At 38.3% G+C, this 20,882-nt stretch overlaps 1 protein-coding gene across 2 annotated transcripts; it reads left to right on the plus strand.

Annotated features, from left to right (window-relative positions):
- The first annotated feature begins 16,568 nt into the window (after positions 1-16,568).
- WDYHV1_1 (Protein N-terminal glutamine amidohydrolase) lies at positions 16,569-20,650 on the plus strand. 2 transcript variants are annotated; one of them, XM_051209793.1, is made up of 6 exons: positions 16,569-16,898; positions 16,944-17,141; positions 17,177-17,270; positions 17,308-17,364; positions 17,406-17,551; positions 20,184-20,650. In XM_051209793.1, the coding sequence occupies exons 2-6, from the start codon at positions 17,098-17,100 to the stop codon at positions 20,443-20,445; spliced, it is 603 nt and encodes a 200-aa protein (XP_051075259.1). In that variant the 5' UTR covers positions 16,569-16,898; positions 16,944-17,097; the 3' UTR covers positions 20,446-20,650. The 2 variants fall into 2 exon arrangements, with proteins under 2 accessions (XP_051075259.1, XP_051075260.1); XM_051209794.1 differs by having other exon boundaries at positions 16,575-16,898; positions 16,944-17,270; positions 17,308-17,551.
- Positions 20,651-20,882: the final 232 nt, after the last annotated feature.

Here is a 20,882-nt window from a genome sequence, read left to right on the forward strand (position 1 = left end):
ATTATACTGTAAGTTTTATTGGAAACAGATCTTTAGTTTTATGGATTAATGTCATACTGCCGTTTCGGGTCGTGATTTATCACATCTCTGATTTAATATACTTGAAATGGTCCAAATGGTTGTGGACGGAATAGAAAAAGCTTTCGCTTAACGGGATCACCGAAACCTCCAGGCAGGAACCTAGGTATGTTAACGGTAATAGAGAAGAAAAGAAACTGGTAAATCATAATAAGATGTTATCCTTAGTCCTTAAGAATAGGTTGAGTTTCCTCTTAAAGGACTCCTGGGAAGTCGCTTGAACTAGTTCAGTCGGCAGCAAATTCCAGCATTTGACAACTCTTAAAGAAAAAATTTGTGTCTACAGTCCGTCCTGCTGTATTTTGTCTCTAGTTTCTGGGTGTTACCACATAGTTTTGTATCGGGACTAAGCTTAAGTAGGTGTTTAAAGGGATGTCCTGAAGAGCTAAGGATACTGTAAGCCATCAAAGGGTCGCTTCTAAGACGCCTATACTCTAATGGGTAAATGTTAAGGGATTTGAGGCGCTCTTCATAAAGTATAAATTTGAGTCCTCGGACTGATTTCGTGGCTCGCCGTTGGATATACTCCAGAGTGTCCTTATCCTTTTGGAGTGAGGGAGGATGTACTAAGTTTCCGTACTCTAAATGGGGACGAATAAAAGTGTTGAAGATTATGTAGAAAGTTCCTATGTCAAACTGGCCAAGAATGCGCTTCAATGTTATCAGTGCAGGGTTTGCTCGAAAGGCATTTCTGTCACAGTTAGCGTAGGACTTTAAATCGTAGGGTATCAGGACTCCCAAATCTTTTTCGACTCGGGATAACAATAGACGGGAGTTTCCTAAGTTGTAACTGTAGTCTGCAACATGTCGCAGATGGACTACTTCACACTTTGGAGTGTTAATGGTAAGTCCGTTATCGTCTGCCCAACTTTGAAGTCGGGTCAGATCCCCCTGAAGTGCCATTATATCGTCTTGGTTGCGCATTTCTCTCCAAAGTTTCACGTCATCAGCAAAAAGTAATAGGTCTTACGATACCTGTCGTGGAAGATCATTTATATAAACCAAGAAGAGAAGAGGTCATAGTACTTAGCCCTGGGGAACTCCACTAGGACATTCCATAGCCTGCGACAAAGTGAAATTGGCCCTGAACTTAAAATGTCGATGTTTCAGGTATAAAGTGAGCCAATCGATTAGAGGTGGTCTGATACACAATCGTTTGAGCTTATTGATAAGACATATATGGTTAACCTAATCAAAAGCTTTTGAGAAATCAAGGTAAATGATATCAACCTTACCCTTGCGATCAAGGATGCCCGTCCATCTGTCCACCGCAGTAGGCAGGTTGGTTTTACAAGAGTAACCCTTCCTGAAACCATGCTGTTGGGATGAGAAAATTTAAGGACAACAAATAGTCATGTATACCATCGCATATCAGGGACTACATGATTTTTGAAGGTATAGAGAGCAGACCACCGGTCAGTAACTTGAAGGTTCGCTGAGTCGACCTCCTTTGAAAATTGGTGTGGTGTGGGCCAGCTTCCAATTTTCCAGTAGTTTGCCTCGGCTTAGCGAGTCTGAGAACGTCACGCCAAGTGGTTTTGCCAGGACTGAAGCTGCTTCCCTCAGTATAGCAGAATGAAACATATCCGGGCCAGGATAAGTGTTTTTTCTCAGGAACACCACGTCAGAGCTCAAGTTCACTTCGGAAAGTCCTGTGCAATTGCAGATGAAGCTGTCATCAATATAGTTGATGTGGCTCAGTTGAAATGTCCAAGAGTATTGTTCATCCAAAAGGTTAGCGGCATCGCCGGCGTTATTGGTCGGGTCATTAGGAGCTTGCAGTTGGGAAGCTCCAGTTTTGGCTTGTCGAAGAGAGGCTGCATAACGGAATAAGCTTTTCGGATTGGAGACAAATTTATCCAAAAGCTTTATCTGGTACTGGAGCCTATCTTCTCTTATACCCTTCAGGCATATGTTCCTTATATTTTTGTATTGCCTGTGCGTCCCATTGTTGTCAATTCGTTTGTATTCTGCCAAATAGTGCCTTTCGCGCCTTAGCAGGCGAAGAGTGCGATTCTCGATGATTGTAGGTTGCTTGTAGCTTTTGGGGACCGATTGAGGAACTGCATGCTTTGTAGCACATAACAGCGTTTGCAGTAAGAAGTCCCAATAAACATCCACATCGAGTTGAGGGTGAACATCCCAATCCACCTATCGTAGATTGTTCTGTACAGCTGTCACATTCAACCGTTTGAAATTCCAGCGCAAGTTGTTGGTGTGATATCTTAGCTCAGTTTTGCCGACGAAACCGAAAGTTATAACGGTGTGATCGCTTTTTCCCAGGGGAGCCACGATTGAGAGGTTGTCAAATAGGAATTCTTCGTTTGTAAATACACAGTCTAAGCGCGATGGTGTCTGACTGTTTCTCCAACGAGTTGCCGACTTTAAATTTTCGTATAACCCCAGATCCTCAATGGGGTTGAAGAACCGAGCTTCAGTTGAGTTTTCATCTCCAGTATACGTATGTTCCGCGAGGTTGACTCTAGGGAGATTGAAGTCCCCTAAAATCAGGATATGGGTGAATCCAAGAAGCGTAGAGCTGGATAGTCCACCCAGAATACGACCGTCATGCTTAATGTCAGCAATGAGCTTCATATAGATGACCCCGACTAGGCACCTCGAAGTAGTAGACAATCTTACTGAGCACCATACGGATTCAGTAAGATTGTTAAACTCGAGGATATGAACTTGGTGTACCTCCAAGCAAGATCGTATGCACACGGCTGCCCACCTCCAATTCCTGTTTTTCTGTCGTTGCGAATTAAAGACATCCCAGGTGCTGCTAACTCCTGGTCCGAGGACTGAGAAGCTATCCAAGTTACAGATATTCCTATCAGATGAGCCTTATTAGCATTGCCAAGTTCACGTAGCTTATACGTTTTATTTGGTAGACTCGCAGCGTTCATGTATAAGTAGTTTATGCTTTCAGTTTGAAACGCGTGAGCTTCTGTCTGTTTGTCTGTATGAGCCTTACGTGAATGGACAGGCAGCCTACCTATATAAGGTTTGTCGAGTTGGTAGGCCCTGTCTTTTCCAGGTTTTTTTATGAACTAGACAGTCCACAAGTGGAATGGTCAGCTCCGACTTATCTTTGTGCTTGATCCTGGCGTCGGGTGGCCTATCCGGGTGCATATGGATTCCAGCTGGCAACCGACGTCTGTTGGCACGAAATGCTTCCAGAGTTGCAGCCGCCATATGGGAGGATAAGAAAGTTATCCTTATAAGCCGGGTTTTTGAGCCTCAAGGAATGCTTGATGAATTTTCATTCATAATGTCAGAGTTTGCTTGAATAGGGTCCGTTATTTCCGGTACACCTTGAACAATTATATTCCTTCCGCGGAACAATTGCGAAATTCTTCAAAGATGTTCCGGATGAGATTGCGCTCAGAATATGGTATGTCGGGCAGTATTCTTACGTTCCCATCGATTTTCAGTAAATGACTAGCTAACAGGACATCCTCGACGTCGATAGCATTCTTAAGTTTTACACGAAGTTGACTCGGGTGATTTGATGCTTAGATTCCTTTCTCCGAGTGGGCAGTGTGACCGTCAAAAACTCTATTCTAGGAAGTTCGACCTTCTTGTTCAATCCTCCCCAGAGCATCCTGTCATTTCTGTCCGGCAAACTGAGAGGAAAGTCAAGGTTGTCTTTGAAGTTCATGATTATGAGAGAGTCATCACAAACCGTTATTGTTTTCCCAGGTTTTCCGGTGCGTTCATGTTCAGCACCTTGTTGTTTAGAGGTCAAAGCGCGTTTCTGATTCCTAGGCTCTTGGATGACCGGACGGACATTCTTGAAGGTAGACTGTGCGGTGAAATCACCAGTTGATTTCCGAACAATACTCGGAAAGTTCAGCTTAGACAGTGACGCCTGGTCACTTTTAACGTGGGTCTAATCACCTACAGAGTTTTTGGGAACCACTGTTGAATTCAAGGACCCTGAGCTGGGAGACCCGAGTTTGCCAAGGGAATCAGGGATTACAGGCCGTTTTAATTATTTTCTAGTGAGCTTCTGTGAGAGTTTGTTCTCCTTCTGAACGAATCAATTGAAAGTGTGGATATCGCTTCTTCCGGTGGTCAGTTTCAAGAGTTGCTGACACATTGTGAAAACTTGTGTGTCGTGAACATTTTCTGAACACTTCTACTTCTCAGAGTTTTCTGAGTTAGATGGAATAAAAAGAGAAGATGTATCAAGTTCAAAGTCATTTCCTAGAATTTTATACAACAAAATCAGATATGATCTTACTTTCTCAGTTCATCCTGTAAATGGTAAGCCGCTTCTCGTAGAATGATGATAATGACTGTAGTAGCTCTCCAAGTTTCAGTTCGGTACAATAGAGCTATCTTGACGCTCTTATTCAAGATTCTGAATTTGGTATTGGTTGACAGTAGTTTTAAGTTCTATATGTTCTTCAGTCATAGGAATATGGAGCTTGCTGTGCCAATCCTTGCCTTCACGTCTGCATCGGATCTTCCTTGTTCATCGATGCGGCATCCTGGGTCGGTGAGGTATTCCACTTCTTCCAGAGTTTCTATATCAAATGTGGTTGGTTTGGTATTATTATTATTATTATTATTATTATTCACAAACATCTTATGGGTACATAAGTGTTGTGAAGAAACCATTTCGGGTTTCTTCAAAAAATTCAATAATACACAATTTTCAATAATGTCAGCATTATACTTGCCATTTAAAAAAAATTAGAGCAATAATAGTAGAATATTGATAATAATAAATCGGGTCTGTGTAATTGAGAATATTGAATTGAGTTTAAAGAAGGAAATGGAGAAAATAAGGGAATAGAAATAAAGGAGACGTGCAATACGCAAACAGTCTAGTAGGCGTGTTTATGAACACAGAACAAGAATAAACGACTATGTGTGTATCGTTAAATTAGTAACAAAAATAATTAAGAAAAATAACTTATAATTGCAGTAAGATATGACGCTAGAATAAATGTTTGTGCAGTTATAGTTTAGAGTGATGCGATGAAAGTCTCAATTGAGTGGAAAGGATAATAAAATATCAATATGTATGAGTAGTCATATATGCATAGTGAAGATAAAACGGGTCTGAGAATTTAATTTAAGTGTAACACAAGTTATTGTTTTAATTACAAACTTCGTAATCTTAAGAATAATATTTATTTAGAGGGAAAGAAGAGAGAAAAGAAGTGAACACTTAGTGAAAAGTTTTGATTCATGATAAGAATAATAATTGTGTAATGAATATCAACCTCAGAAGGAAACCAACAATTTAGAAAAATAAAATAAAAATCCTTTAATGCACTCAGATGAATACATTTAGATTTATGTGATAGTATACAGAGTGAAACCGGATATTAGTATAAATATTTGTGCAATAATAATTAAGATTGATGCTATGAAAGTGACAGTTAATTTCAAAGGACAATCAGGAATTAAATATGTTTAGAAGGATAAGAAGTGATAAAAAGAATATCTAATGTGACGGGGAACTAATAATGATATTAATAACGGTAATAATGATAAATACGAACATAAGCAGACTTCATATATTAAGATGAACAGAAATAAAATAAAATAGACGTGAAAAGATTTAAAAGTTTTATTTTGCTTTTCAAGCAATTAAATAGATGACGGACCTTGTTTGTATAAATCATTATTGAATACATTGATACTCAATAGGTGACATAATCCACTTTCGGAAAGAAAATCGTCAAGGAGACTTTTGAACCGGGTTGTAGTTACACTGCAACGGAGGTTCACTGGGAGTCTGTTCCACATGGTTGAGTAGCGAATAACGAAAAAATTCTGACGTAAGTTTGTGTGGGTTCTTGGAATCGCTAGAATATTCTCCTTATTGCGTAGATTGTGGGATGATATCATAAGGTATGAAGGGGTGGATACCGAGGAGTAGGAAATACCGTTAATAAGCCGGTAGATAAAGGCAAGATTTAATTTGATACGTCTGACCCAGAGAGGTTCTAATTTGAGTTCTTGACATCTTTGGTGATAGTCTTTTTTGTCAGAATAACCCAAAACAGCTTTGGTGAAGCTTCCTTGAACACCTTCAATTCTAATCAGGTCATTATGTCTACAATTACTGTAAACTAAAATACCATATTCAAGAATGGGCAAGACACATTTTCTGTATAGTAACAATCTCGATTCGATATTATTGAAGTTTATCATTATGAATCCGATGAGCTTTCTAGCTTTGGATACTTGAGATATAATGTGTTCAGAAAAGTTCAGACTATTGCTATATCTTAAACTCAGGTCACGAACAGTGTTGAGAGGTTTGAGCGTATGTGTCTGTACAGTCAGATTTAAGTTAAGACAGCGACCAATGTGAATAAATCCACTTTTGTCAACATTAAGTGGCATATTCCACGAAATAGTCCATTCGTACAACTTGTTTATTTCCTCTTGGATTACCGCTGAAATATAGCTTTCTTTCGTGGGAGAAGAGAATGAATATACTACTTTCAGGTCATCAGCAAAAAGGAAAGGCTTACCATACTGAAAGAGGGAACACACATCATTGATAAAAAGGAGAAAGAGTAATGGACCAACCACACTTCCTTGTATAACCCCACTGGTTACATTCACAGGTTTAGAGTAGCAAGATCCAAAGCGAACGATTTGGCTACGTTCTTCTAAAAAAGATTTGAGCCAAGATAAAAGGGGATTCTGTATGCCAAATGAAGAGAGTTTTAACAGAAGAAGTTTGTATGAGACACTGTCGAAAGCCTTACTAAAATCGAAGTAAAGAACTATCACTGACTGACCAACATCTCTTCTCTGGGTAATTTGATCAAAAAACTCCAGGTGCGATGTAAAACATGAGCGTTTAGTCATGAACCCGTGTTAGGATGGGCTGATCAGACTAGCCGAAAGTAAAAATAATAGTAGCTCTTTGTGGATGATTTTTTCCATGGTTCTTGAGAGCAAGGATGTCAAATTAATTGGCCTATAGTTAATAATATCACTACGTGGTCCTGTTTTGAATCTAGGGGTGATAAGGGATGTTTTCCATACAGATGGATAGGTCCCATATCCCATAGATAGATTGAAAAGTTTCAAACAAAATAGTGGAAATTCTCTACTTCCATATTTCACAAATGATGAAGGTATCCCGTCAGGTCCACCATGATAAGACTTTTTCAGGGCAGCTATGGCCTGCTTGATGTTGAAGGGTGTAAAATCAATTTTCGACAGATGTCTGGATGTCAGCATTGGAAATGTAATGATGGCGTCTTCAGTCCCAGTTTTGTAGCACTGCGAGAAGTGCTTTCTGAATTGTTCGCATATAGTATTCGGGTCGTTAACAATGCTTCCGTTAACTGTGAAGAATTTAGTCGTGCCAAGGGAATTTGACTTTACACGGGATTTAAAAAGCCGAAGTATTGATAATTCTGGGCTTTTACTACGTAGAGCTTTATTTTCTATATTCATGAAATACTTACGTTTAGATGAAGCATTTCTGTCGATTAATTTAAGTATACTCTGAAGTGCATACACATCCTTCTGCTCATAGTAGCGGTATTTTAATTTCTTCAGCTTTCTTTTAAAAGTATTTTGGCCTCTATTAGCATTATAAGCCACACGGCCAATAACTGGAGCAGTGCAGTCAAGACAATATATCAGGTTGTGGTATAGATTGGAAAGCACAATGTCAACATTATTTGTGGTAAAATAAGTTTCCCATGGTAAACATTGAATGAGAGTTTCAGTCCGTTTCCATGTTTGTTGATCAAAATGTCTGCTCTGGTACGTCATTGAAGCTTTAGAGTTTAATTGTATAGCGTTTAAAGAGTGAATAATACTCAATACAATTTTATGGTCACTCATAAAAACTCATGACTGGTATACACTGAGATAGAGTCTATGTTGATTGTGAACATTAAATCAAGTGTATTATTGCCCCTGGTTGGTTTTCGGACCTGTTGAACCCATCCACAAATTTCTAATGTTTCAACTAGCTTGTTATATCGACCTGGTACCGGAGTCAAGCCCCATGTAATTTTTGGCAGATTAAAATCACCTCCGATGATTTTAAAAGTATGAGGTTGGTGCGAAGCAATGGAAAATATGTTTGTTAGTAATCTGTCAAACTTAGTATCCGCATGGGGTGGTCTATATATACATCCCACCAGTAAATAATTTTGGGATCCACAGTTTACAGTAACCCAAGTGGAGTCGTCTATAGCATCAAGGGATTTATCCTCAAATTTGCACGCTTGAATGTCTGAACGGACATAGATAATTGTACCGCCTCCTATTCCATAACATCGATCGATTCTAAAGAAAACGTAGTTATCTACATTCAAGGAATGATCGGATATAGATGAATTACACCACGTTTCCGTAATAAGTACAATGGTTGGGTTTACAAGGAATAAAAGAGTTTTAAGATGAATAATTTTATTAGACAGAGAGCGGGCATTGAACGAAAGAATAAGAAACTCAGGGTCATCATAGTGAAGCAGGTTAGAGTATAAATCGCAATTGGTAGTTCCATGAATACTCATAGGATTAGCTAAGGTAAGAGTCGTGTTGCGAGGGGAAATAGATTCAACCACTTTGTCATCATGTGAAATATGTTTACCGTTGCCGGCAGGAAAGCCGGCGGAATTACAAAAAAAGTTTTCTCATTGTTATTGGATATAACATCTGATAAGGGCATACTGTACATATTGGGAGCCGGACCAAGAAGGCTATCAGGTCTATGGTTGTGACCAAGTGGCCAATTACAATTCGGATAACTATTTATACCTGACGTATGGGCAACGTGTTTAAGACGTTTATTTCCAAGGTTTGTGGTTGATTTCGGCTTCTCCATAAGTTGGAGAGGATTGTAAACTGTTAAACATACTTGCGATGGTTTGCGAGGTTCGAATATATCAACGTTAAGTGCGTGGTCAGTTATATGAATGTTATGATTAGTTTTCCTGTTATCCGTTGCACAGTTACTGTAACTGGGTGTTGCACTAACAGCGGTTTGGATTGTGTTATCCCATTCTTCATCAGCACAACTACTTCGGGTTGAATCTAAGTCAACATTTTTAAGAGGATGGACACCACCTACATTGGGATTACTTTCTTCTGGGTTTTGAACTTTATGAGATTCAGAAGAGTTTTTCGGTGGCGGCAAAGTTGTTAAGCTAGACGTCCTCTTAGAATCGGACTTAACTTTACAACCATTAGGATTATGATGCGTTTGAGAGTTTGACGCTGGTGGTCTGTAGTTATTTCTTCCTGCTTTTCGCTGGCATGGTGTTTTATCCGGAAGAGTCTTAATATCCTTGAAAATCTGTTTTTGTCTCAATGAATTGGAGAAATTTAAAAATTCACTGGCGTCTACAGATGAGTTGAATTTGAACAAGATCGGTGAGTGCATACCAGGATGACTTCTTTTTAATCTTGTGCATACACATGGTACGTGTGTCATATTGCTGGCTCTAAGCAGACTAGATTTGATATTTTTAAGGGCATGTGTATCCGGTATAATAAACACAATTGCATTGCTAGATCGTCTTATTCTTTCAAATACCTCTGATGCAACACGATCTAGGAAAATATTTATGTCATTCATTTGATCTGGAGTCTCTGTGAGGTTGGTGTTGATGAGATATTTAAGCGGGTTGAGAATGTTCATGTCTACTTGCAACTTTTTTATAGCATCCATATGGTTGCAGTTGCGACTATCATCACTGTTTACCATCAGAGTTTTCAACATGTCTGGAATGGAGACAACTGGTAAAAGCTTGTCTGCTTCCGGATGAACGGAGTGGCTCGTCTCGTTGAAACTGTTGGAAATCGTGTCAGTAGTGGTGTTAAATTGTGTCGTTTTCCTACGTTTGGCTGAACGCCTAGGAGCAGGGGTCTTCATCTTCTTTTGTGGCATGATAAGAAAGTGACTTATAGCAAGTGGATTGAACAGAATGTTGGAAATAGAAAGGGGTGAAAAAATCAATTCCGAGGGCTCAAGTTAGTCTTAAAATCAAAATCTATGTTTTAACCAAGAGTGAATGTATCGTGAGGATTAGTGGTGTTAAAAACAAAAGATAACAATGGCAGGAAGATAGTAGTGGAGATGAAGTATTTATGTCAGTGTCTGTGTGGAGGCAAAATAGAATATAAAGGAGCAAGTTGTATAAATTTTAACATATATGACACGAAAGATAGCCTTATATGGTAAAGTAATTTAGAAATGTCGATAATTAGTATCAAACAATCAAAAAAGTACGGTACGTGATACATATATAAACTGAAAGTCCGTATTAGTAAAAATTGGGAGGTGCGGAGATAAGTAGTTTAGAAGATTATTACCGTCTAAGATTATTATGTTGCTTCTTGAACAAATATATGAAACAGCTTTTTGGAAAAAAAGCACTGTCAAAAAAAACTATGACAGACTCACCGAATTGGACAGGTAATTTCGGAAATGAAATAATTTATAGTATCCAAATACGATTTAAATGATAGTTCATAAAATAGTGAATACAGTCCTTAAACATACACAGTTATATATATTTCTTGATTTTAGGTAGAGGTTTGAATAGATCCTGTAGATACATAAAGTACGTGGGTTAAAGCATCCAAATACGATATAACCATATATTCCTTAAGGAATAGAATGCAGATATGAAATGCAAATCTTCGTCAAATATGATTATATATGGTTTCAAAGTGACAAAGTATAGTTTGATCGTATAGTCAAAATGAATATATGTAATTATATGATTATGAATTATTGTATGAATATGACCATAAATACCGTAAGTTAAGCTCAGAACTTATCATATGGCATGAAATTCACAGTTTATATGTTAATAGTTAAGAATAGAGTTAACTTCCATAATTCCAAGAAAAAATAATTCATCCAGCTCTGCGAGAATCCTAGAAAAATAAAACTAAAAACCTCGGCCTGAACGTAACGTCGTTGCGAATTAAAGACATCCCAGGTGCTGCTAACTCCTGGTCCGAGGACTGAGAAGCTATCCAAGTTACAGATATTCCTATCAGATGAGCCTTATTAGCATTGCCAAGTTCACGTAGCTTATACGTTTTATTTGGTAGACTCGCAGCGTTCATGTATAAGTAGTTTATGCTTTCAGTTTGAAACGCGTGAGCTTCTGTCTGTTTGTCTGTATGAGCCTTACGTGAATGGACAGGCAGCCTACCTATATAAGGTTTGTCGAGTTGGTAGGCCCTGTCTTTTCCAGGTTTTTTTATGAACTAGACAGTCCACAAGTGGAATGGTCAGCTCCGACTTATCTTTGTGCTTGATCCTGGCGTCGGGTGGCCTATCCGGGTGCATATGGATTCCAGCTGGCAACCGACGTCTGTTGGCACGAAATGCTTCCAGAGTTGCAGCCGCCATATGGGAGGATAAGAAAGTTATCCTTATAAGCCGGGTTTTTGAGCCTCAAGGAATGCTTGATGAATTTTCATTCATAATGTCAGAGTTTGCTTGAATAGGGTCCGTTATTTCCGGTACACCTTGAACAATTATATTCCTTCCGCGGAACAATTGCGAAATTCTTCAAAGATGTTCCGGATGAGATTGCGCTCAGAATATGGTATGTCGGGCAGTATTCTTACGTTCCCATCGATTTTCAGTAAATGACTAGCTAACAGGACATCCTCGACGTCGATAGCATTCTTAAGTTTTACACGAAGTTGACTCGGGTGATTTGATGCTTAGATTCCTTTCTCCGAGTGGGCAGTGTGACCGTCAAAAACTCTATTCTAGGAAGTTCGACCTTCTTGTTCAATCCTCCCCAGAGCATCCTGTCATTTCTGTCCGGCAAACTGAGAGGAAAGTCAAGGTTGTCTTTGAAGTTCATGATTATGAGAGAGTCATCACAAACCGTTATTGTTTTCCCAGGTTTTCCGGTGCGTTCATGTTCAGCACCTTGTTGTTTAGAGGTCAAAGCGCGTTTCTGATTCCTAGGCTCTTGGATGACCGGACGGACATTCTTGAAGGTAGACTGTGCGGTGAAATCACCAGTTGATTTCCGAACAATACTCGGAAAGTTCAGCTTAGACAGTGACGCCTGGTCACTTTTAACGTGGGTCTAATCACCTACAGAGTTTTTGGGAACCACTGTTGAATTCAAGGACCCTGAGCTGGGAGACCCGAGTTTGCCAAGGGAATCAGGGATTACAGGCCGTTTTAATTATTTTCTAGTGAGCTTCTGTGAGAGTTTGTTCTCCTTCTGAACGAATCAATTGAAAGTGTGGATATCGCTTCTTCCGGTGGTCAGTTTCAAGAGTTGCTGACACATTGTGAAAACTTGTGTGTCGTGAACATTTTCTGAACACTTCTACTTCTCAGAGTTTTCTGAGTTAGATGGAATAAAAAGAGAAGATGTATCAAGTTCAAAGTCATTTCCTAGAATTTTATACAACAAAATCAGATATGATCTTACTTTCTCAGTTCATCCTGTAAATGGTAAGCCGCTTCTCGTAGAATGATGATAATGACTGTAGTAGCTCTCCAAGTTTCAGTTCGGTACAATAGAGCTATCTTGACGCTCTTATTCAAGATTCTGAATTTGGTATTGGTTGACAGTAGTTTTAAGTTCTATATGTTCTTCAGTCATAGGAATATGGAGCTTGCTGTGCCAATCCTTGCCTTCACGTCTGCATCGGATCTTCCTTGTTCACCGATGCGGCATCCTGGGTCGGTGAGGTATTCCACTTCTTCCAGAGTTTCTATATCAAATGTGGTTGGTTTGGTATTCTGTGTTTTCTGTCTCAGGATCTTGCTTTTTTGTGTTTGTGTGCTGAGGCCTACTGACACAGAGCCTTCTCCTGCTACACTGAGTGTCTTCACATTCATTTATTGTGTGTATATGGTAGAATAGTTAGGTGATCTGCGAGGTTGTTTTTTTCATGCTTACCTTGAAATGTCGATGACTTCATAATCCAGCCAACCACCAGAAGAAAGAGAAATGGAGGCAGTTGAAGAATTATGGTCTATTATTATACTAATACTGTTCTACTAATAGACCTAATCCTGTAATTGTAGATTTGTCAAGATATAGCTGCCTAATCTATAAGATATTACGTGGAAGTCACATCATCGTCTACACCAACTCATTGCATCGTAACAATTACCAAAATATGATGGAAAACAAATTTAGGCTAGAGATAAAAGAATAAATTTAATATGAATAAAGGACATAAGGTAACATTCAGCAGGAACCACGCCTGCAAGACCGAGCTATGCCATCAGATCAACTCGACGTAATTCAATTCCTTCTTCCCGACCTCTTCATCGTTGGGACTTTCTCCGTGTTAAATGTTGAGTGTCTATTTCTCCAATTGTCTCGTGTTAGTGCCCAATGCCACTACACTACTCTCCCACCAGAATCAACGTGACGTTGGTTCGATACCAAATTGAATGGGATTGTCGCGCGCCGGAGGTTACCAAGAATAATAAGAATCCTCCGGGTATTGATAAGCTGAAAGATTAATCAAAAAGAAGGCGGCAGAAACTGATCGAGAAATACATGTAATAATTTTAAAATGTCTGTTTTAATGCTTAACACGCTCAAAATGAAAACCTACTTGAATATTATTTATACATCAAGAATGGCGGTATTGAATAAGAAAGAGAGAATTCAGCGAAGAAAATTTTCTTTTCGACGAACTCATTTACTTAAGCTGTACATTCATATATATAGTTATATGGAACATGTATGTCTATTTTTGCTAAGCCCTTTTATTAACTTACTTAATAGACAATGCTATTCAAACAGTAACAATCCGCATATTTCATTGTGTTATTATGATCACTATCTTGCCTGTATAATCATGTACAATTGATTATATGACAGCCTACGCATATATATCTCTATAGCTTGAATGTTAATCGCTTAATTATAACTTGATGAGTTATTCCTATATATGTACATGGATCATATTATTGGCATTTGCCTTTATTATCTTCGCATTTATTCGATTTGACCCTAAGCTTGCTTCTACATTTGCTCGCATAAATACATTCGCCCCTCTGTATCATATTCGCTTGATGTGCTTGTAGGTTTGTTATCCGTGCTATCAGCCAGTAAAGTGTAGTCGCCGCTTCTTATCGTCTTCTGATTTAAAACACCCTTAGAGTTTACATAATAACTTTAATCAAGGTGACTGATTAACAAAGCCAAACCACTTCATAGTTTCCCTGTTCTCGTTTGACTATTGTTTACCAAAAAACGCCCTAACAGTAGGAAAAATTCTTTGAAAAAACAATTTTACAATATTCCACAGTGGAATTTTTATTGGACACCAACTAGCTGAAGGTTCTCGTTCAAAAATACTCAGAGTTGAAGTAAATTAATAGTTACCCAAGTCTTCCACATTGATGTTGATTTCAGTTTTACTGGACACATTCTAGCTAAAGGTGTTGGGTCACGCATTCACATCAGATCACCATTGAGTACGCTGTGCTGCGCATTCATCATAACAATCAGCCAGCTTAGATAACATAACTTATACCGAATACCTTCCAAATATGTATTCTGACTCCTTCAATTATTACTACCTATTTGACTGTGTTTTGAGTCCTACGATTACAAAGTTGTTGCGGAAAAAGCATTGCTAAGCTCTGAATATCCGTGACACATTTAGACATATTTGTAGGTCATTAATGTAAATGATCTGTGTCGAATGACTGAGTGCCCACTCGAGTTACACGGGAAAGGTGTGCGAAATAAATGACTTTGAAGTGGCATCTTGAGGTCAGCACCTAACGTGGATTACCATTTCGTCCCATCAAGGTACCACGGCTGCTTTGCAGACCGTGCAACACAAAGGACATTATTACAGAAATATTTTAGTAAGTGTATGTACATGGAAGAGATTGGGACCATCACCTCATGGGTCAGTCCACGGTGCGTGATTATTTGGCACGCGTTGGTTGTCCTTAACTTTGACGGCCATTGGCAAACTGTTCGACGTTCAATGACCCAAACGCCAGATGATTCGGCTAGTGTTCAGTTACATTTCACTAGTCCTATATATTAGAGGGAATGTATGAGCAACTGAGATACAGGTAGATTATTAGTCTTCTTTTGTCATATCTTTTAACCGTTATCAAAAACACAGTTCAACTATCAAGAGATAGATCTCAATAAATATAGTTTTTTAACACTGCCAAGCAAAACTTTAAAAGTTGCCACATGTATTCTGAGTTTGAATAGACCTTCGTCGAAAGTTCTTAGGCCTATAACCTCTCTCATCCGTTGCAACATGTCTGTCGCAGAACCGTGTTGCAGGTCGATGTTATTGAAGAGTTGGTCTAACCTTTGTCGATCGGTTAGATCTCCTCGTTTAAGAATCGAGCGTTTTAAGATTTCGTAAGGATCGGAAACATCACTAGTAAACATACTAGGTGTTACGTACCTGTTGAATTCGCGCGGTAGTGCCTTGACTACTGCGAGGAATTGTGCACGTGTGTCGATCACGCCGTGCTCGGAGAAGTCGGCTTCTGCGTAGCAAAACCAGGCTTCGATGTTGTCGGGCCAGAAAGGCATGAGTTGAAACGAAGGTGGGGACAAAGTCTTAAGCTTGAGTACTTTAGGTGTCTGTTCAGTCATGATGAAGTATGAAGTACGATAATGAACGAGGGGAAAATATATATATATCCAAGAAAAAACACGAAACAAAATCACAATGTTTAAAAAAAAATAAAAAATAAGGCAATGATATATAAAAATCCCAAAAAGGAACAGACTCACAGTTGCAATTAGGTGTACCAGATCACGTCGGGTTCACCAATGATGATGTCACAGGTATTCAGTGTTTGACAACGCTTCTACCAGTAACACCTTCTAATATATTTCGTTCCCACCCAGAGAAATCAAAAGACAGAGTCGAGGAGACCGGAAGAGTATATTTGGCGATGACCGATATATCGGAATTCTCTGATCTAATCTGGCTAGCGATTGCGGTTGATGTTGAGCACGGCGTTACCACACGTGATCTGGTGCGGATGCCTGACCGAGCGCCTTCAGCTAGGTGAGTCCACTAAAACATATGGTCAGCATCCAATGTCGAAAACTTACAGAGCTATTTATTTTGGGGATTTATTTACCGCTACACTCGTAACACCATTACAGTCGAACGATTCCAAGACAGTCAGATCATAAGTCAGAGGTGAAGGAAAGCTGTCTATGTCGAGAAGTGTTTTGTCTAAGCTGGGGATTAGTTTAAAGGGTTCCATAGCACAGCGTACACACTGGTGATCTGGTGCGGATTCAACTAGAGTGCTTAAATTAAAACTAATAAGGTCAGCGTCAATATCGAAGATTTGTGGAACTATCCATTTTAAGGACTCATTTACATCACAATTACATTGAGTTTTTATGTCCGCTACACTGAGAATGAAAAATGATAAGTGTTTGATTTGAAAACGAAATCCTATTTTAAATCTCGGAAAACTATAAGGGATGTTAGACTTAGCAATGGTTTAAATGACAATAAATTTTGTCAAACAAAGCACTATTCAACCTGTTAGTACACGGTGAACTGTAGGTCTTCTCAAGGTCAGTGGCGCACAATAAACGTTGGCCATTATTCAACTCTCCAGTATTGTCGTTTGTTATTTGGAGAAATCTAGTTAATTATCAAAGAAAATCCAGTCTTCCTTCTCTGCGTCTCGAATCCAGCTTGCACTCGAACGATCCTTGTCTCCCGATTTGGGAGTCTTAAATTTGGGACCTAAATACTATGAAAATTCGTATTTTCCTGTAGAATCCGAGGAAATTTGAAGGGACCACCTCCCAACCGATATAAATTGTTTTGATACAACTGCAGCATATACGGTAAATAAATATTATTTACATTACCTTGTTCTTTCTGCTTAGCAGATTTCTCTGTTCTAATGTGGTCTTTAGTTCCTCGTTTGCTCTTTATTTTATGTAGCGTCTAACCTAAAGTACCGAAAGTGCGCTCGGCAAATGAATCCGTTTTTCATCCTAATTTAGTGCGGGTCTTTTTTTGATATTTTTTGTGATTTCAGTCATGAAAATTGCTAAAGAACAACTCACCTACACTCCCAGCTACTGGTCTGTCACAATTATAACCATTTCTACTGGCTAAGTGAAGAGAATGTGTACAAGCTGTTAGAATATCTGAGGGAGTTCGGTAACTTACAGTGTGGATACGTTGTATTTTTGTCCAATGTGAACAAATCTGTAAGTTGTAATCAAAGTCCATCACACCAGACACTAGATTGGTTTGTTCGCCCAAGTAAAGGGAGATCCTCAAATGGACCATTTCATCATATGGGTAATTAACGCTCCAAGTTTACTGTTTTCTTTTCTTTTAAGGATTACCACGTTTTCCTCATATACGACGATATGTCCAATTACTGGGTTTATGACTTTGACTCACTACTGCCGTTTCCCACCCCATTTGTCCAGTATCTAACACACGGACTCCGGCAGAACACCGTTCTTCCAGAAGAACTACATAGGTAAGATTTTTGCAGTCGTAAATATGCGTCACTTTTGTTCATAACTGCAAACTGTAGTCTCAATTCTTGTGTTATTATTAACCATATACCAATAACTAGTGTTATTGTAGAACGTTACTGGGGTGTACTTCAACGATGACTTTGATCGAATCCTCCTAACCCGGTTTGAATAATTTGAGTAAGTTACGCAGGTTCTCTCTTGAACAAAAGTACCAAGAGTTAGGCGTATCTGTCCATTTCTTATTCAAATGTCTTGATGATGGCAGTTAGCTTCATTTAACTTGGAGTTGATGAGTGGGTGACTAGGTATTGACTAAGAGTCACTCGAAATGTATCAGCAGTGTTTTAAGCCACCCTTTTCAGAGAAACTTTGGTTAACAATTTCAATGGCGAGTTTAAAAACTTATAACAACGTACTACATGAGGTGTTCCTTCTCTATTGCTGACTAGCTATTGTGTTTATTATTTATAACAAAATAATTCTTGGAGGAAAGAAAAGTACGTGCTGCTGAAGAACAATGAAGGCTTCACAACCATACTAGCTCAAACCACGAAATCCTCATCCTGAAATATGAAGTCATCTCAATGGTTCATGATAATATTAGGAGAGAATTTCATCTGTTAATAACAGTATGGATATTAAAGAATATAGCTCACACAACACTCATTTCAGATCTCATTTATCTAAAAGGTACACCACATACTTTATAGAGGACAATTGGAGACCATTAGATTCCTACCGGCTATAATTTGGAGCTATACTTGGTAACCGTACGTGCCACTGGTTTGTCCAGTCTCTAAAACCCTTTTCGCGAAACCGTGAAGTACAATCATATTTTAAACAAATACTACTCTTCGTTCAACAATCTAAGTTATAAACTGATCATTCACCTAATTTCTACAATCAGTTTCTGTGGCACCAAGCAGTGCTTGGTATAGTAACCTTTGTGTTGATATGCGTAGTTTGTCTAGAACACTAGAGCAACTCTCACTAATTGGGCCCTGATTCCCACTACTCCTAAACACAGCTAAAACCCAACATTGTTTATTGTTACAACTAAATTCGATCCTTCAGTGAGAAAATGATTAAAGACAAACTCGTTGAACTTCCTCTGCTTAGAGACTAAGTTTCGTAAGTACAGGACAGAAGCGCTCCCACTGCAGCGCCATACGATTGACATTTAGAGGCCAACACTACCCAATAATCCAAATCATCACATAGGCTCTATTACCTGTCGATCCGGTTACTCTCACTCATCATGGTAAGGATAAGCCTTAGTCTAGGTTACGTTGTTTATTAGACAGTTGAACATCTGCTTTGTTTGCTGCTTTAAATACTGATCTGACACTAGAAATGTTCTAAAATATTTCAATACTTGGGCTGTCTTACAGTGAGGATCCATCTTTTGTTATACAATGTTGATTAATGAAAGTGAGGTGACAGTTTGAAAAAAACTGTTTTATGCTACAGACAGTAAATTCACAAGCTGGAACAAACAGTCAAACAATTAACAGTCACGGATATAAACGAACATGAGTTTTATTAGTTTAATAAATAGCTAAAAGTACGCAAAGTATATGCTAAAGGCTGATTGGATTTTAGATGTGACCATTATGTGTATCTATAGCCACACTTGTGTAAATTTGTCTCTTGATTTGTAACAGTATCTTGTTTGTTAGTGTTTGCGTGTTGGTACATGGAGCTTTTGTTCCTCTATTAATCAGCCCAATTCTACTGTCAAATAGATAATTAACAAACGACTACTGAAATTCAAACGATACTTGGTACTACCTCTAATAAGTCACTATTATGTTTTTTGTACGTACTGCTAATTTTTTCGTGATTTTATATATTTTTATGAAAGAGGGTTGAGAAATGAATGAAATTTCTTGATGGGTAATATCCAGTGTTATGAATTGACTGAGTGGTGGCTATTCACTATCTGTAATCCCTTATGAACAGGTATCTGAAGACAAGACAGCTATTTATTAGGATAGGCTTTTTATATAATAAGATAACATACAAATATTAGCAAGAAAGTAAACATGATTAAATGTTATAAGCTGTTAGATGAAATAAATTTTGTTAGTCACTACTTCTCCACTAAGTTACGATCTTGATAATCATACATTGATTGCTGTTTTATTTCAGTTTTTAATTCATTCTGGTTCACATTGGGTAGGTTTGTGAATGTTTAATATATGCTTTTATTAAAACAGTCGATGCACCGAAACGCGAGAGTAAACAGCCATAGAAACCATTCTAAAATAGTGCAGTCAGCTATTTATTCTGCCCACCTTAAGAATAATAACATACTTAAGGAAGCGAGTTTTTGAAACAGTTGTGACAGACTCCAAACACCATGATGTTTACTCCATTCATATACTTTATTATTCAGTACGTATCACTTATATTGTCACTTATGAACATAGTTATTATTGGCATACATTTATGTATAGAGTTTTATATACTAGTAAAATTGCAGACTTTTGCTTCTTCTGTCGACTAAACAGCTTGTTAGCGTCTGTAATGAACTTTTACTCAGGAAATTTGTTTAAAGGTTGCTCTTCAGTTGTATTGCATGGATTATATTTGTTTGCAATGCCATGTCATTCCTTTTTGTTGTCACAGGTCCTATCGCGTTATCCATGGCGTCGACTACCTAAATCACTTTTCATCAGATCGTAGTCATATGCAGCGTGAGGATGGCAGCTGGATAGCACCACCACCAACTTATGAATGTATACGTGGACAGAGTTCAAGTTCGTTACATACTTTACCCTTCTACTGGGATATGACATCTAATATAGTTGAGAACTTATCACTGACGGGCAGTGTTTATGGAACTGTTTTAAGTGAAAGCGAGTTTTTCAAAAAATTCTCTGGTGTTTAGCTTATTATCATAACCATTTCATTTTATTGACTACAACGTTTCCTTTCAGTTAACACGAAATATGTTTTAGTTCTTTTTACCTACTTCTTCCAAAACATCTTTCTAATATGTTAGTATTCCAAACAATAGTAAGCTAGTATGCACTTTGTGACTTACTTTTCAATGTACATCATTGCGATCAAAACTGATCTTTTGCTTCCAGTCACTACCGAGTTTTTATATTATCTTAACAATGGTACGGTAGAATTCAAATGCTAATACGGACTTAGGTCTAATGAAATTATTAGACACAAGGACTTCAATAATACACGAACAGATGCAGAATGGTAAGAGGTAATTGATCTGAATGAGAAAGCTTTTCTTATCATTGGGTAGTAGTGCCTTGGCTAGTAGTTTTTGATCAATAAATACTAGGAGCCGTCCCTTCCATCATATAC

This window comes from Schistosoma haematobium, chromosome 1 (assembly GCF_000699445.3).
Source record: "Schistosoma haematobium chromosome 1, whole genome shotgun sequence".
NCBI classification, from domain to species: Eukaryota; Metazoa; Platyhelminthes; class Trematoda; order Strigeidida; family Schistosomatidae; genus Schistosoma; species Schistosoma haematobium.

What these genes read in the sequence shown, in the direction of transcription:
- WDYHV1_1 (XM_051209793.1), top strand. Translation starts at nt 17,098, where the DNA reads ATGAAAATTGCTAAAGAACAACTCACCTACACTCCCAGCTACTG. An exon ending in TGTCCAATGTGAACAAATCT is followed by an intron (nt 17,271 to 17,307) that starts GTAAGTTGTAAT and finishes ACCAGACACTAG; the next exon opens with ATTGGTTTGTTCGCCCAAGT. An exon ending in TGGACCATTTCATCATATGG is followed by an intron (nt 17,365 to 17,405) that starts GTAATTAACGCT and finishes TTTTCTTTTAAG; the next exon opens with GATTACCACGTTTTCCTCAT.